Source organism: Ipomoea triloba, chromosome 7 (genome assembly GCF_003576645.1).
Source record: "Ipomoea triloba cultivar NCNSP0323 chromosome 7, ASM357664v1".
In the NCBI taxonomy this organism is placed as follows: domain Eukaryota; kingdom Viridiplantae; phylum Streptophyta; class Magnoliopsida; order Solanales; family Convolvulaceae; genus Ipomoea; species Ipomoea triloba.
The window spans coordinates 3,222,316-3,238,948 of record NC_044922.1 but is presented as its reverse complement, the minus strand read 5'-3'; the positions used below and the strand labels follow the sequence as shown (position 1 = coordinate 3,238,948).

At 35.5% G+C, this 16,633-nt stretch overlaps 2 protein-coding genes across 2 annotated transcripts; both read right to left on the bottom strand.

Annotated features, from left to right (window-relative positions):
• Positions 1-568: 568 nt before the first annotated feature.
• Positions 569-5,351, bottom strand: LOC116025743 (cysteine-rich receptor-like protein kinase 2). Its single transcript, XM_031267074.1, has 8 exons — positions 5,123-5,351; positions 2,880-3,697; positions 2,638-2,751; positions 2,149-2,288; positions 1,850-2,060; positions 1,521-1,755; positions 1,280-1,430; positions 569-1,144 (listed from the first exon to the last, which is right to left on the bottom strand). Exons 2-8 carry the CDS (start codon positions 3,646-3,648, stop codon positions 806-808), a joined length of 1,959 nt encoding a protein of 652 aa, XP_031122934.1. The 5' UTR covers positions 3,649-3,697; positions 5,123-5,351; the 3' UTR covers positions 569-805.
• A 5,406-nt stretch (positions 5,352-10,757) lies between these two features.
• On the bottom strand, positions 10,758-14,638 carry LOC116026171 (cysteine-rich receptor-like protein kinase 3). Its single transcript, XM_031267639.1, has 7 exons — positions 13,762-14,638; positions 13,093-13,215; positions 12,856-12,995; positions 12,562-12,772; positions 12,217-12,451; positions 11,924-12,068; positions 10,758-11,497 (listed from the first exon to the last, which is right to left on the bottom strand). Exons 1-7 carry the CDS (start codon positions 14,534-14,536, stop codon positions 11,159-11,161), a joined length of 1,968 nt encoding a protein of 655 aa, XP_031123499.1. The 5' UTR covers positions 14,537-14,638; the 3' UTR covers positions 10,758-11,158.
• Positions 14,639-16,633: the final 1,995 nt, after the last annotated feature.

Here is a 16,633-nt window from a genome sequence, read left to right as displayed (position 1 = left end):
GTCTGCAGTTGACACATTCTGTTAACCTCATAAAAAAGAGTTTGCTAACAGAATTTGATAATTATATAACATGGACTAAAAGTGTGCAAACATAATCAATAATTAAGGGATTGAGTCTGTTCAAACCAATTAACAGGGACAAAATTTTCAAACGTGAAATAATTCAAAGACCAAAAGTGTTGTTTTCCTAATTAATTATTTTTAATTGGAATTTGAAAATGAAAGTTTAGATTAATTGAATGATGTATAAGTTTATATTTATTAGCATAAATATATTGACTTATTAAAATTGAAAGTTTAAAATGTTAATTTGAACATGTTAACAATTTTAGTTAGGTCTGCCCGGTAGGCCCAACAACTCAATATTTTAGAGTTAGACCAAGAATTTAAACCCAACCAAAAAAACAATTAACTTGAACCAATAAGCCAACAACATGTTAAATGTTAATATTAACCCGAAACCGAACCAGCTGGCCGGACATCATATCCTTAGCCACAATAATTGTACTTTTCTCTTTGTTTTGGCACATAGTTTTTACTTTTTATGTATACTTTGATGCAACTTCCATGGAGTACCAATACATACATTATCTGGGGTATGTAAATGATGAACTGCTCAAGATCAAGTTTCTATTTTCTCTCAATGACACTATAATCTCCACTGATGTCTCTATACAAAACCATAAAACAACTACATCTGACAATACATATTCCAAGAATCGTGTGAAGTAGAAACAAAATGAAGATGTTCTTACAATTATACTGCAATTAAGTGTGTCGATTTCAGGCTCCTCGTCGTCGTGTCTCATCTGGGGTAGAAAGAGCTGTGCGAAACGCTGGCAACAGAGGCAGACTCGCTATCCCTGAGCGGGAATGACTGGTTATCCCAGCCGTCGTTTAGCTCCATGGTTTTCTCGTCCACGAAGGGAGGATTCGTGGGCGCTGGCAGCTCCTCCCTCTTCACGAGCATCTGTAACGCCTTGGACATGGATGGCCTCAGCGATGGCGCCTCTTGGGTGCACAACAGCCCGATATGGACCACTCTCAGGACCTCGTTTTTGACATTGATGTTGTGGTAGTTATGTAGCATTAGGTTCGGGTCGAACAGCTCGTGCACTGTCCCTTGTTGGAAGTGCATCCAAGCCTGTTTCGTAGTACCATTCTCGTTGTTATTGATTGAAGAGAGTATAAAGTATAAACGAGGCATAACGAGATAGATTATGCATTAAACTAGAGCTGAAAACGAAGATTTAAGGCTTTGTAAGTTGTAATAACGTACTATATTCACCAAGCTGTCTGTGTATTCCGTGGCCTTGCTCCTGTTATTCTGTCTCCCCGAGACTATTTCGAGCAGAACAACACCGAAGCTGTAAACGTCTGCCTTTTCGCTTAACTGCCCGTGGGCAAGGTACTCCGGGGCCATATATCCCCTGCAACATTAGAAAATAGAATCAAACATCGTTTCGATATATGGTTTAGTTTAAATGAAATTTAATGCTAATTGTGATTACTATACTGACAGAGTTCCTGCAATTGCAGTGCTTATATGGCTTTTGTCTTCTTGGAAGGATCTCGCCAACCCAAAATCAGCAATTTTAGCACGAAGCCTCGAGTCCAATAGGATGTTGCTAGCTTTTATGTCTCGGTGGATAATTCGATTCCTCGAGTTCTCGTGGAGGTAGACCAGGCCTTCTGCAGTCCCGATAATTATTTCAAACCTCTTCTCCCAGTTTAATGCTTTGCCTTTGTTGGCATCTGTAATTTTGATAAATATTCATGTCACGCCATCAATATACGAGTTTGTCACACTAGCCAGATTAACGTTGATGCAAAATATAGTAAAACTCACCGAAAATGAACTGATCGAGACTCTGGTTGTGCATATATTCGTATACCAGAAGACTTTCGGGACCAGAACAGCTGCAACCGAGCAACCTGACCAGGTTCTTGTGCTCGACGCTGCTAATAATGTTGACTTCGTTGTAGAAATCTGCTGCTCTATGTTTGTTGTTGAAGAAGAGTCTTTTAACAGCGATCTCTCTTCCATCGGGCAAAACTCCCTGCACGGTTATCAGATCATAAGTTCGGGGTTTGTCAGATGTATAACGCAAGGGTGAAATTGCTTCCGATTGAGAGTGCAGACCGAACCTTGTACACTGTACCGAATCCACCTTGGCCAAGCTTGTTGGCTTCGTCGAAACATCCAGTTGCCTTCTCGAGTGTGGAATACTTGAAGTTCAAGCTGCTGTCATGAAGGATTTTCACTAATTTCTCGGCATCATTTGGACCTGGGCAGTTCGAGAACAATAAGCTAGCACTTCATATTTAATCTCAAAGGACTATACTTGATGAAATGACAAGTGAACACAAAGTGGACCGAACAAGCTCTGATACCATATTATAACATGTTATGGAGTAAAATCTAATATTAGGCCAATGTCTCTCAATTGTGCTATAATGCATATGGTCCAAACCACACTAAAAGATAATGCACATGTGTCAAACCACTTGAAAAAAACCTGAATCCAATCAATTAGTTAGTCTAACTCATATATTTCTCTTTTATTTTTCAATGTGGGACACTTAACAGTCATAGACAGTAAGGAACAAGGAAACTTATATTCTTTGGTTTCTTACCTTTCCTCTTCTTCTCTATTCTTCTCTGCTTCAAGAAATAAAGAGCAATGACTACTCCCACTATCAACACAATCGCCGAACTAACAGCAGCGACTACGATGACTGCTACACTTACTGCAAAGAAATCGTTGGAGAGACGTTGATCAGACCAGTTTGGAGAGCACTAAAGTTTCGAAGAAAACAAATGCCTTAGAAATGAAAAATGTTTGGACTGGTACTGGATCAGCACACGGTAATCTTACCTCTCGATGAGCTGTCGTTACTCGGAATAGGATTAAGAAAGTTGGTGTCGGAGTACCTCATGAAGCATCCTGTATACAAGGCACGACCCTCGGACCAAGGCAAGCATCCCAACATGGACGCAGAAGCGTTCTGCAAACACGCCCTGCAAGCGCTAGCGTTCAGAGTCTTCCAGCAATCCGCTAGGACATAAGCCGTCTCGTTTTGTCTCCCGGGAACTGATAATTGGGATCTCGCAGAGCCATTATTGTTCAGCGCAGTCGAAACCGCCTGCATCACAGCTCTCCTAGCTGTCCGCTGGAACGAGGCATCCTTTCTGGTGCTGTTTCCACAGACATGTGTATCTCCGGGCCCTAAATACTCTTCAAAGAAGGTGTAATTCTCAGCTCGCATAAAACAGCCATCGAGATAAATTCTCCCGCCATTAAAAGGAAAGCACTGGGGGAGTACTGTACGAGCTTCAGCATAGCACAACACGCAGTCAAGTAGAGAAAGATCTCCATAGCATTGCGCTAGTCCAAAGTTCCTATCCGGGCCCGAGCCAAGTACAGAAGTTCCCCACCCCGTAGTTCTCATTTTGTCACTTATGTTTTCCATGACACCAACAAAGTTTGGCACAAAAGCTGTCGTGTTATGCTCCAATTTTGTTTCGCAAATGAGTTTGACTTGCTGAGCTCTCGGGGCAGCGTAAGATAGATCCGGGAATAGCAGAATTAGGCTAAGAATCAAGGGAATGATTGACAGTGGAAGAGAAGAGACTGCTTTCGCCATGCTTGGAAAACTCGAGGCCTATCTCCAAGCTCTTATTTCGATTTCAAGCCTGATCAACATAAACGAAATTGTAAGGGATACAGAAAACGCTCAAATTAAATACTGGATGAGCCTGGTAATCAGCATGATTTTTGGGATAAAATTGAGACACAATCACTATCATAGACAAGCAATTAAATCACAAAAGGTTCATGATATGCCTTACATCACTTTCAAACTTTTAAATCAGCCTTATCATACACTTATATATATTATTTCTTCTTGTCTTTAGGCACAAAAAGTCAAGACTCGAGATGCACCACAAGTTCACAACATGAACTTAATAAGATCTCCTCTGAAAGTTACAGCAAGACATGTAATTAAACCATGGAGCATTGACAATCGAGTTCTCAAACAAGGTCGTCAAAAATTCTAAAAAGCGGGTCAAGCACACAACTAATTACCATATTGTTGCAGACTAGTCTTGGTTTCACACTTCCTTTATTCCCCGGTGTTACAAAGATTCGCAAAAATACTTAGCCTTGATTTCACAGTTATACAAGACCACATGAAGATTACTACGGTTTCCTAAAGGAAACAAATCATAAATGCAAGACACACTCATACTTCCATTTAAGGCATATCAACCAGCTTGGTGAGAGTTGTTAAATATACACACATCTAAAAGAAGTGGACGGCACAGGCCTAAATAATTGACATTTCTACACCAACCCCCATTAAGTTTCAAAGACTAAACTAAGTATTAGACCCCACCTTCATCATCTACAATTTTGCAGCCTGGGCATCCTATCACCCCAAAATCAGATATTCTTATTCACATGGCTAACCCAACCCAGTTGATTAGGTTATTGACTTAGTAATTTACTCCTTGCTGGAGGAGTCTAATTAGACTTTTTAGTTTGAGCATATCAGCTATGTGCAATCGAACCTGGTTTATCTTCTACCGACTAAAATGACAAGATGAGATTTATCCAGTTCACACCTTGGATACTAACTGCGGTTTTCTCGTAATTCTAAATATTATTATTCACATGGCTAACCCAATCTAGTTGATCAAGTTATTGACTTAGTAATTGACTCCTCGCTCTAGCAGTCTAATTAGACTTTTGGTTTAAGCGGATCAGCTATGGTCAAACTAACATGGTTTATCCTTAACCGACTAAAATGACAAGATGAGATTTATCCAATTCACACCTTGGATATGACTGGGTTTCCTCGTAATTCTAATTATTCTTACTCACATGTACATTTCATTACTCTTTTTTCCTTTTTAGTAATTAATGCTTTAAAAACCCGACAAGATAATAACCTATGAGCTGTTCACCAGCTACAGAAAACCCAAAATGAATAAACAACAACAATAATAAAACAAAATAAAAACCATCATTTCACAGCATTCAATCCTTAATAGTAACAAATCCTTAGTGATTAACAGAAAAAATGTTTTTCTTAACAGGAATAAAAGCAAATTTACCTCCTTCTCTGCTTGGGCTGTTGGGGGAATTCGATTTGAGATGAAGGTTTCTTGCTCGATCTTAGCAGCTCCACAGCTAGAGAGAGAGAGAGAGAGAGAGAAACTGAAAAAGCAGGTAAGGAGATGAGGATAGAAAAAATGGCGGATTGAAGAAGAAGAAAAAGGAGTAGTTTAAGTAGTTTATGTATATATTATCAGAGAATTGAAGCGTACTTTGAAACACGCGGTAGATTTTGCAGAAACTTCCTTGTTTATATTCTTACGTTGTGTGCTGTGCTGCTCCTTTTTTTAGACTGTTGTCTAATGACCATTTTGCCCTTGCGTCAACTAGAGCTTGAGAAAACAATAGAAGCTTTTTTAAGATTTGGCAAAAAGAGACCGTCTCACCGTGAGTCGGGTCGGGTCGAGTCATGAGGTAAATGTAATACTTATACGCACAAATGTCATACTTATATGTTCAAATGTAATACTAATTAGGAATGTTACTTATAAAGGTAAATGTAATATTTTTATGGGAAAATATAATACTTTTACATTTCGATTTAAAAGTATTACATTTTTTCCTCAAAAGTATTATATTTTCCCTTATAAGTAACGAAAAATTGTCAATATTACTTATTATGAAAAATGTAACACTTTTTCTCTTATAAGTAACAAAAATTGTATTTCTAATTAGTATTATATTTGAGCATATAAGTATAACATTTACACATATAAGTGTGACATTTGCATGGTACTTCGACCCGACCCGACCCGTCTCACGAATAAGGATCCGTGAGACGGTTTCACACAAGTGTAACCCAAGAATTTTGATTGAATTCAATATTTAAATATAGTGAAACACCTCTTGTGCTCAGATGACATGCAGTGACTCTTCTGTATGAGAGGTCATGAGATTGAATCTCAGTGAAGACCAATATTGACTCTTTAAATTTTTTTGAGTAAAAGTCAAATTTTAAGGACATGACTCAATTGAATTCAATTAAATTATAGTCATAGTGACAAGTACAACGCGACAAATGTTATATGTAATAAATAAATAAATAAAATGCATGCCCCTCATATCTATTGAACATATATATAATATATAAATACAAATGTGTTATCTAACTATTAATTTAGTTTTTCAGTTGAGACATATCACATTATTTAATTTAGTATCAGAAGTGCACGTGTTGATTCAAGCCTATTAAAAAGTAATCGACCCATACACGTGAGAAGACATGTCAAGACGAAACACGTTATTTAACTATATCATATAAGGAGTAATATATATATATATATATATATATATATATATATATATATATTTTTTTTATTTTTTTTTTATAAATGATGCTTTTTACTGAATACATACATGCAAACAATTAATGAGGGTAAAATAGGTAAATATTATTTAAAATGTGTGTGTGTGTTTTTTTGCTTGGTCTTTGACTATTTCTTCTTCTTCTCCAGCATACCATCTTAGAATTGTAATAACCTTTAATTGTTTCAATTTACCTTTAAAAAACTTATGTATCGTAAGATTGTGTTGAATTTAATATACATGTATATATTTCTGTTGTCCAATTTAATGGATGTAAGTAATGTTGACATGTCAACAAATCTAGAATGGTGTCACTATCTTTTAGGGGAGGGGGTGCAAATTGGTGAATATGATAGGATTTTAAGGGTGGAGTGTGGTATTGAGAATTGATATTCAAATGATTTGATTTAAGTAAAAGTCGATGATCTTTTATTGAAAGTTAAGGTATGAGACACATAAATGTTTCGAAACTCCCTTACAGAACAAAGTAAATGAATTTAGAGTTATCTCATTTTTTTATTTTTTTACAAAAAGATAGACTCTATAATGAGTTATTCTATCTTGATGCATAGTCTAGCAGTGTAAAAATATGAATGAGATAGTTACGGACAGTAGCACCAACAACAACAAGATATATGCCATGTTTGGTAAATGGCTGTTGGCTGATTGGGTTGGAAGGTATGATTTATTGATAATACTAGCTGATTGTAGAAAGTTGTTTGATAAATTAGCTGTTAGCTGATAGTTGTTTGGTATAATTTCTTTTCTAAAAAAGCTAATTGAAAAGGCTGTTTGAGTAGCCTTTTGAATTGTAGCATTTTGGAGTTACAAAAAGCTTATTAACCAAACAACTAATAGTGGTCAAATAAGCCAAAATTGGCTGATAGACTGATTATTTACCAAACAGGCCATATATTCATTTGATTCCTACTAGTAACACAATTTAAGAGTTAGAGTTATTATGAGTTGTGACTATTAGGGTGTGTTTAGAAACTATAAAAAATGACTTCTCTGGAAAATGAGACATTTTCTAGAAAATAATTTTATTTTCCGTGTTTGGTTGCATACTGGAAAACTGTATTGGTGTTTTTGGTTCATTTTTTGGAAGATGAGTAAAATTGTATAATTAAAAGAAAAAACATTTTAATTTTTTTATTTAGAATATAATATAAAATATTTATAATATTATTAAAAATAATTTTATTTATTAAAAAAACCTCTAATTTACCATGGAAATCATATCTATGGTTTCCGTTGAAAATCAATGTTGTGATTGTTGTCGGAAACAATTGTGGTAGGAAATCATTTTTTGATCCATGGAAAATGACTTTCGCTAAATTTTTGGCCGAAATCATTTTCCTCCAAAACAATCATATTTTCTCCAATCAACAAAAAATGATTTCTGTTGACTAAAATTTTCAGGTACATCTAAACACTAAAAACCCCAAAAATGATTTCTGAAAATCATTTTACGAGTTTCTAAACACACTTTCGGAATTCATCTCGGGGTTTTTTAACACACCTCAATGTAACAAACTTTTAGTCCCACCACACTGAAGTACCTCACGATTTGTCTCTCATACAGATTCTAGATTAAAGGTAAGACAATGAAACCATCAAAGTTAAGATTGAGTCAATTTCTTTCGATATTGCCAGCTGAAATGCCCGATTTGACTTCATGGCATACAAAAGAAGTCAAAAATTGTCGAGTGGGATGCAAGTATTCGTCCAATGAAAACATTATTCGCCGCTAAAAATGGTCGGAGTTTCAGACCGGCGCGTGTGAATCGTGGCATTAATTAAAGAGTATTGTTGCTGTCCTACACCGAAAGTCATTGGTTTTATTTTAGTTAAAGTCAAAGTCAACGAGATTATGGGTGGGATGAATCGTGAATGATTTTGACTAACCTAGTATTCCTCAATATTCCTTTTATTTATTTCATTTATTTATTTCTTCTTCTCCCTCATGTCTCTAAGAAGGTAAAATAATATTTCATTTCTTTAATTTATTTGCTTTGTGATCTTTCTTTGTTGAAAATAAATTGAAGTTTTTGATTTAGTGAATATGATTATCATTTCATATTTAATTCATAATAATTTGTAATTTTAATAAATTTTAATTTTTTACTTTTTAACAAAATATATCAAAGTTGTGAGTTGTCTATGTTAACGTAATGAAGAGTATTATTATCAAATTAAAATTGTGTTTAACATATTTTAACAAAATCATTTGGAATATAATGTTTTATTTTTATTGAGTCTTGACTCTAGCTAGAGTCTAGAGTAATTATAGGGAGGAATAATTTGAACAATTCATTCAAATTTGAGAAGAAGAAGAAGAATAGTAATATTGAATTCTTGGAAAACAAGTTAATTTCTATTCTATTTGAAGGATGAAAACATGGGAGTTTTGGGTGCTGGTCAAATTACCTGTTATACAACAACTTTGAAGACTTGCATAATTTTTTATGTATATTTCAGTAATCTAATTATAATGATTTAAGAAATATTGGAAAAGTGATTCACACTTAGGATGGTCAAAGTACCATTGAGGTCCTTGTACTATAGTGTTTTGTTCAATTTAATCATTTTACATTAATTTTGTTCAATTTAGTCCATGTACTTTAAAAAGTGAAACAATTAAGAATAAAATTAAAATATTGTTGATATGGGAGTTTTGGGTGCTAGTCAAATTACCTGGGTAAACTCCGTTCTTAAATAATAGCCCACAAATTATATATGAGACGTAAATCACATTAAGAAAACTTGATGCGATGGACTCAACCGAGAAGATATTGACAATAATTGAATTCATAACCTTTAAGTACGAAAATCATATTACACCACTTCACCATCCATTTTAGGGAACAAAATATATAGTTTTGACACTAGAAAAATTAATTTTAATTAATATCCATATGTAGCAAATTAAGCACTTTTTTTTAAAAAACCAATTAAGCACTTTTATTCTTATATAATAACTCAATATGTATTGAGAGAGTTTTCCTGAATATCCAATAAAATTCGACTTAATAACAATTGTTTTTTTTTTCAAACACGAATACTACACAATTTGTACATTTTACATTAAAAATGTAAAATTCACCACATAATCGCAACATAAATTCACAAAATTAACCAAACAAATGCACCTTGATGTCCATTTAGAATCAAACAAAACAAATATTTAAAATAAACAATAGAATATGAAACAAAAAAAAAAAAGAGTAAAAATTAACTTAAAAATACACATACAGGAGAAAGTTGTGAAGATGAAGAAGCATGTAGCTTAGCTTGTGAGATTAATTTAAATGGGACGGCGTTTGAAAGGACACTTTTTTAATATTATATATAATATTTTAAAATTTTTAATATAATACATATATTTAAAAAAAAAAATAGAGAGGGGAAGGGGGAAGCCCCCATGGGCCATGGCATACGATAGTATAAGTGTAAGACTCTTTATAAAAGATTTCGAGTGAGTTAATATAATCATGCATGTATTTGGGTAAGTGAACCTAATTTCTTTTCACAAGAGTACATAAGTACATTATATAATTTATCTTTGGGGTATGAATAAAGTGACGTGAGTTTTTTCCTACTTAACGAGAGATTTCGAGTTAAAGATCTGAGAATGCAGTTACGTTACATTAAAATTTGTAAAGAAGTTTTTTGTTATCCTTTAAGATTGTACTCGACACGAACATGATTAATACTGCTATTATATACATCCATCCAGTTATCCACTATGATTCAATATTGCTTAATGTATTATGGCACCAACTACTTGCATTACAAGTGGTTTCCAAAATTTCAATTTTATCATTATCTTGAACGTGTTCATTGAGCAGGCAGTGGAAGACGAAATTGAGTCAAAGTCAAGTTGACTTGAGTAAACAATAGCTGCTTCATGCTTGATTAAGATGGAATGATTATCATCCAAGAAGAAGTACAAATAGTGAATAAGATGTGTGTTGATTGAGAGTGTGATGAGATTGGAGAGCTATTTATATTGAATTTAAATTGCTTATATTATGATGACACTTTGTAAGTGGGTCAACGTGACTTTTTCAATTTTAATTTGCTGGTATGATTGGATGGTTAAGAAGATCATTACATTTTTTTTATTGATAAGGATTTACGAGACGGTCTCACACAATGTTGAATGTTGTCCCGATTAATGTAGATTATTATTTTTAATATCGTCTTTAACATATTTTAACAAAATAATTTGGAATGGAATGGTTTATTTTTATAGAGTCTTGAGTTGTAAATTGGGAAGAAGAGTTTGAACAATTCATTCGAATTTGGGAAGAAGAGTCCCATGGGTTTTTCCTTCAAATAGAATAGAAATTGAGATTATATGCCAGATATTGCTTTCAAAAGTGTTACGAACATGCAGCCACTATGCATATTGGAATATTAAACAACAATATAATATAGACAGAGCCCCTACACAATTGGGAGGGTGCAAGCAGCAACTTGCAATTTTCAATTCCCAAACTTATGATTATCTATCTAAAACGTGTTCATGGATCATGGAGCACAAGTGGAAGCCGAAATTGAGTCGATGTCGAGCTGACCTGAGTAAACTATAGCTGCTTGACTAAGTCTGAAGTGGAAGGTGAAAATGCTAGCTAGTCATTAGTCAAAGTGGAGCTCTCATGATTGAGATCGAATGATGTCATAGGCGTGCGTCTACGAACAAGACGCTAAAAGCCTAGGAAACGTCATCTGGGCTCAATCCAGCTTTCTGTCATGGTGTTAACCGAGGATTGGGTGGACGAAGCGGGCTGAGAGTAAGGTGTAACGACGCCACGCTTAGGGTACGAGCTGCTGGATCCTGTGGCGCTGTTGGATGTGAGGAAAGGTGGCTGTGTTGGCTCCGGAATGTCTTGCTCGCCACTGATCATCTTCACAACAGCAGACATGGAGGGGCGTAGCTCGGGTGAGGCCTGCACACAAACTAGGCCTATTTGAAGCTGCCTCGTCGCTTCCTCTCGAGTGCTTTCTTCCAGAGAAGCATCCACTGCTTCATACAGTTTTCCAGCACGAAACAGGTTCCAATGCTGTAAAATGAAAACATGACTTCGTTTCATAGTCTGTTGTGCAATTCGCGAGATACAGACACTAACAGCACGCTTGGTTCGCTGTGTAAGTTTAGAATGAAATGACATTCAAAAGAATAGGCATATTCCGTTGTTTGCTAATGCTTTTTATTATCGGGAATATTGTTTCCGGGAATGAGCTATTCCCTCGCAAGGAGAATAGGTATTCCAGGCCTAGTATAAGGCTATTTCAGGAATAGCCTATTCACAATTTTTATATATATTTTCTATTCCTTAAACCAACAAAACACTGAAATAACATTCTTGTAGTATATTCCTTCTATGAACCAAACAATAGAATATAATTCATATTCTATTCCTAACCTATTCCATTCCATATTCATCCCGTGAACCAAACATGCTGTAAGAGTTTAGTAAAAGAAGTACCTGTTGCAGGAGAGAAACAGAAGTCTGATAAAACGAGCTATTCTTCTTTCCCGAGACAACTTCAATGACTAGAACCCCGAAACTATAGACATCAGCTTTCTCAGTCAATTTCCCTTGAACCACATATTCGGGAGCCATGTAACCACTGGTGTTCAAACTCAGATCATTAGTACAACGAGTTAAACGAGACATATATAGAACAGATAATTTGGGTCCCAGGTTCACAGCATTGAATGTATAGTCTAATGTAAAGCTTGCTAAAGAACGATAAGGGGAAAATGAGCTGAACTCACAGTGTGCCAGCCACGGCTGTGCTAATATGGCTCTTATCCTCGGGGAAAAGTCGCACAAGACCAAAATCGGCAATTTTTGGTGTGAAGTCCTCGTCTAGAAGCACATTGCTTAGTTTTATGTCTCGGTGAATGATACATAGCTCGGTTTCTTCGTGGAGATAAGCCAAACCCTCAGCCGTGCCCAATATGATTTTGTACCTTTGCTCCCAACTCAAAGGTGGGAGGTTCTTTCTGGCTGATTCAAAACCATTCATAAACCATCAGCAACGCAAACGATAAAGCAGCAGCCCGAGTTAATAATACTCATAAGACACGACTAACTAACAACGTGGATAAGAGACTAACCCGAGGTGTAGTCATAAAGGCTTTGGTTGGGTACAAATTCATAGACGAGGAGACTTTCGGGCCCTGTAATGCTGCAGCCTAGCAGCTTCACCAGGTTCTTGTGATGGATGCCGCTGATCAGGTTAACCTCGTTGAAGAAATGATCCACCCACTGTGTCGTGTTGAAGAAAAGCCTCTTTATCGCCACTGCTTGGCCATCCGGCAAAACCCCCTATAACACATTACACACACCCCTCATAAGTGTTTGTGCACAGATCTTTTAAACAACTACGAGAAAAGAGAAAGAAGGAATACTTTGTATACACAACCAGATCCTCCCTGTCCCAATTTATTCGAATCATCAAAGTAATTTGTTGCCCTCTCAAGCGTTTCATAAGAAAAGTTGAGTTTCGATTTGTTAACCGTTACCAGCATAGCACCAAGCTGCTTTCTTTCTACAAAATCAGAGCAAAAAATCGCATTCAAACCCAAATTTATACCAACACCAAACTTTCGAAAAAAGGAACAAATGTTCAGACTCTAAGCACCTACCTTTCCTCTGTTTCACAATCCTCTTCCTAACAATGAAAGCAACAGATCCTAGGATAAGGAGGAAAGCAACAAAACCAAGCGTCGTCGCCAGAATCACTGGCAAGTGATTGGATGAGGATCTTCCTGTAAACAAATGTATAATGTGATTGGTGCATATTCATTTCCCATTAAACTATTCAAGATTCATAACCTTTTTTTTCTTTCAACATCAGTTAATGAAGTTATGAGCCTCCTTTATACTGTACACAGCATAACAGCTCATCCAATGTTGTCAACTACATACTAATCTACTTAGTATTACCTATTCAAACCATACTAGATAGAGGCAACCTAATTGCTCGGTAATCACATGGTTTCAAGTTCAACTCCCAATTAGTTAATTATCTTGGTCTTTCTTCACAAAAGGTTGAATTTTCAACCTCAGGGGCCCACATAATGGTAACTCAGCTAAACATAGAGTCCAAAGCACAAGGAGCCCCCCTCAAAGTGAGAGGTTGGTTCCATATTGTCACTAGCTAAACTGGATTATTGATCTTTCTTCTCAAACTTCACCCTAATGACCAACTGAGCTGTCCGTGAGCTGTCCGTGCGGGCTTAATAATCATTTTCAAGGTCACAAGACACCTTTTCCTTAATTATATGAAAAACCCAGAAATTCAAGAAACATACCACTTTGATTCGTCGCAGGAATGGTGGAATTATCATAGAATTTCTTTGTCGAATACCTCATATAACACCCAGCATTCAACACCCTCCCTTCTTCCTTAGGAAGACAAGAACCAATCTCGGAAACCGCGGCGGCCAAGCACTCCTCGCACGACTTTCCCCGCACAAACTCCCAGCACTGCGCCAGCCCATACACCGTCGAATTCCCATTCCCAACAGCCGCCGTGAAAAACCCATCATTCGCCGCCGCTTTCCGCCCCAATTCTCCCACCAACGCCGCCGCATTCCGCCGCAACAACCTCGAATTCCCCCCAAAATCCTCCGACCCACACACCGTCCTATCCGAAAGACTCAAGCTTTCATTAAAAAACACATAATCATCGTACCTCACGAAACACCCGTCGTAAAACAGCCGGCCGCCGCGCACCAGACGCTGGAACGGCAAGCACCGCAAAATCTGGGTCTTAATCTGGGCAAAGCAGAGATTACAATCCGTCTGGGATAAGTCCCTCATGCACTCCCCGAACGCGTAAACCGTCGCGTTCCCAGCTCCGATCACCGTTTCCCCGTATTTCTTCGAGTCCACGAGCGGCGTCAGGGCGTCCAGGGCGGCCACGAAGTTGACAACGTATGACTGGCGCTGAGATTGCGGCGCGGTTCTGTTTGTGCATATCAGAGCCAACTCCGACGCTCTCGGGTCGGAAACGGAGCGGTTTATGGACAGGAAGAAGATGGACAAGAATACCCATTTCGATAAAGACGCCATCTTTAGATTCATCGTATCAGAGTGTCGTGGTGGAATCTATGGATGACAAATGGAACAGACAAGATCAGAGGTTTAGGAATATCAGAAAAAGAAAAAAACAGTGACGATAATTGATTGCGTAACATCGTTTATTGACGATATATATATAATATAGGATTCGTAGAAGAGAGATCTCTGTACGTATGGGTTTATGGCAGCAAGCCAGCAAGGACAGCGACTTTTTGCTGGTTTTCGAGCAGGAAGACGAGTTTGAGGGCCCACCAAAAGGTTTGACTTTGCTGTTCCAGTCTCGTTGACTGATTATATTGTTATATTTTTTAATTAATAACTTCAGGGAAAGTGCATAGTATTTTGTAAAAAATATATTTCCTAGAATTTTGTTGCTCTCTTGTATATTCTACCGTTTCCCATCCAACCGCGTAGAAGGAGCTTGAAGGTTCGTATTTCATTAAAAAATTAAATAAATCTATAGAATAACCCCAACAATTACTTCGTATTTTTGTAATTACAACGTCTTAAATTTGTCAATTCTTTTACAACTGTTTATTTACCTTCTTAATTTAAACTTATGCTAGTTAATTTCCTTGTGTTTCATTGCCGACTAAAATTGAATTACAATGCGAACTTTAATCATGCACGCATTTAAGTAACGGATTTTTCCAATTATGCACATTGCATATCACCTAAATTTAAAATGGTATTTATGATATGTTACTTAGGACTTATACATTGTGAAGTAAATAGCTATTTAGATTAGATGATAACAAATTTTATAAATTTATAATTGAGTCTTTGATACACTCTTAGGTAACTTTTCTTCACCCCGTGGAATGATTGATTGTATTGGTGTGATCTTGTCACGTTTTTAATAATTGCTTTGTGTTTTTTTTCGTTGTTTAAAAAATAATTCATCTGTGTAATTTGTACGGTACAAATCTTGTGAAGGCATCTTTGTTTTGACTTCAAGGTTTGGATTTGCTTGAGTTTCTCTTTAATTTGATTATAGAAATTTTGACGACCGTGTTGGCATCGTTCAACTAAGGTTGTACATATGTGGTTAGATTGATTGGCATGTGGAGTTGTATAACAATCTTCTTTCGGTTTAAAGTTTTAAACGATGGTTGTACGTGATCTTATTAATTAACGTGTGGATTTAAATATCACAATCTCTTTGTTCGGAAATAAATAAAAGTAATCAATTAAAAAAAAAAAGAGAAATAACAAAATCTAAATGACCCAGGGTGATGATGCTGAGTTTTTTTAATTGCTAGCTAGTCAAATTTATTAATAATATATTAATTAATTAATTAAATGCGACATAAATTCATAGTAAGTTTGTTAGCCATAGATACATAGACATATATAGTTATGAAATCTTTCTATCATTTTGATCACTAGCGACATGATTACGGTGGTAGTTAGATATGTTTAAAGTCTATATATTATACGGAGTAGTTGTTATTGACGTTTATCTTTTACTGTAGAAGTTGATTTGTGTTTTGCATCAATTAATTAATTAAACTATTGATAAATTTTGGTTCAAAATGACATTTTTTAAAATATCTTTTTTTTTTTGAATACAACATTTTTTAAAATATCTTAGTTTCACGTATTAATTTTTTTTTTTGAAAATAGTTTCACGTATTAATAATTATCTATTTATCTATTAATTAGTTACTTTAAATTGTATAAAACATTGTATATTATATTCAATGAGGATAACACGTCTTATTAAAATTGAAGTTAAATATAAAAATATAATTATATATAATTATCTAAAATTCAATGATGGTAAGGTTTTAATTATAATAAAAAATGTATTGATTTAATAAAATCGAATATTAATTAACTTGTACATTATATTTTATCTCTTTTACAAAAATAAATTCTTTTCAATTTTGTCATTTTTTTCTTCCTGCCTAAGCTCAAGTATATTAGATCTTAGTGTTATTTATTTATTTATCTATTACTTATAAGACATTATATAGAGTATATATATTTAGAAAAAATATTAATTAATTAATATAAGTCAAAATGTCAAATGGTTAAATTAAACGTGTTCTGGGTTTATATGATTGCTTTTTCATTCAAATTCAATACATGAATGAA

What these genes read in the sequence shown, in the direction of transcription:
- LOC116025743 (XM_031267074.1), bottom strand. Translation starts at nt 3,648, where the DNA reads ATGGCGAAAGCAGTCTCTTCTCTTCCACTGTCAATCATTCCCTTGATT. An exon ending in TAACGACAGCTCATCGAGAG is followed by an intron (nt 2,752 to 2,879) that starts GTAAGATTACCG and finishes ATTTCTTTGCAG; the next exon opens with TAAGTGTAGCAGTCATCGTA. An exon ending in GATTCGGTACAGTGTACAAG is followed by an intron (nt 2,061 to 2,148) that starts GTTCGGTCTGCA and finishes ATAACCGTGCAG; the next exon opens with GGAGTTTTGCCCGATGGAAG.
- LOC116026171 (XM_031267639.1), bottom strand. Translation starts at nt 14,536, where the DNA reads ATGAATCTAAAGATGGCGTCTTTATCGAAATGGGTATTCTTGTCCATC. An exon ending in GATCTGGTTGTGTATACAAA is followed by an intron (nt 12,773 to 12,855) that starts GTATTCCTTCTT and finishes AATGTGTTATAG; the next exon opens with GGGGTTTTGCCGGATGGCCA. An exon ending in CTGTTTCTCTCCTGCAACAG is followed by an intron (nt 11,498 to 11,923) that starts GTACTTCTTTTA and finishes TTCATTTTACAG; the next exon opens with CATTGGAACCTGTTTCGTGC.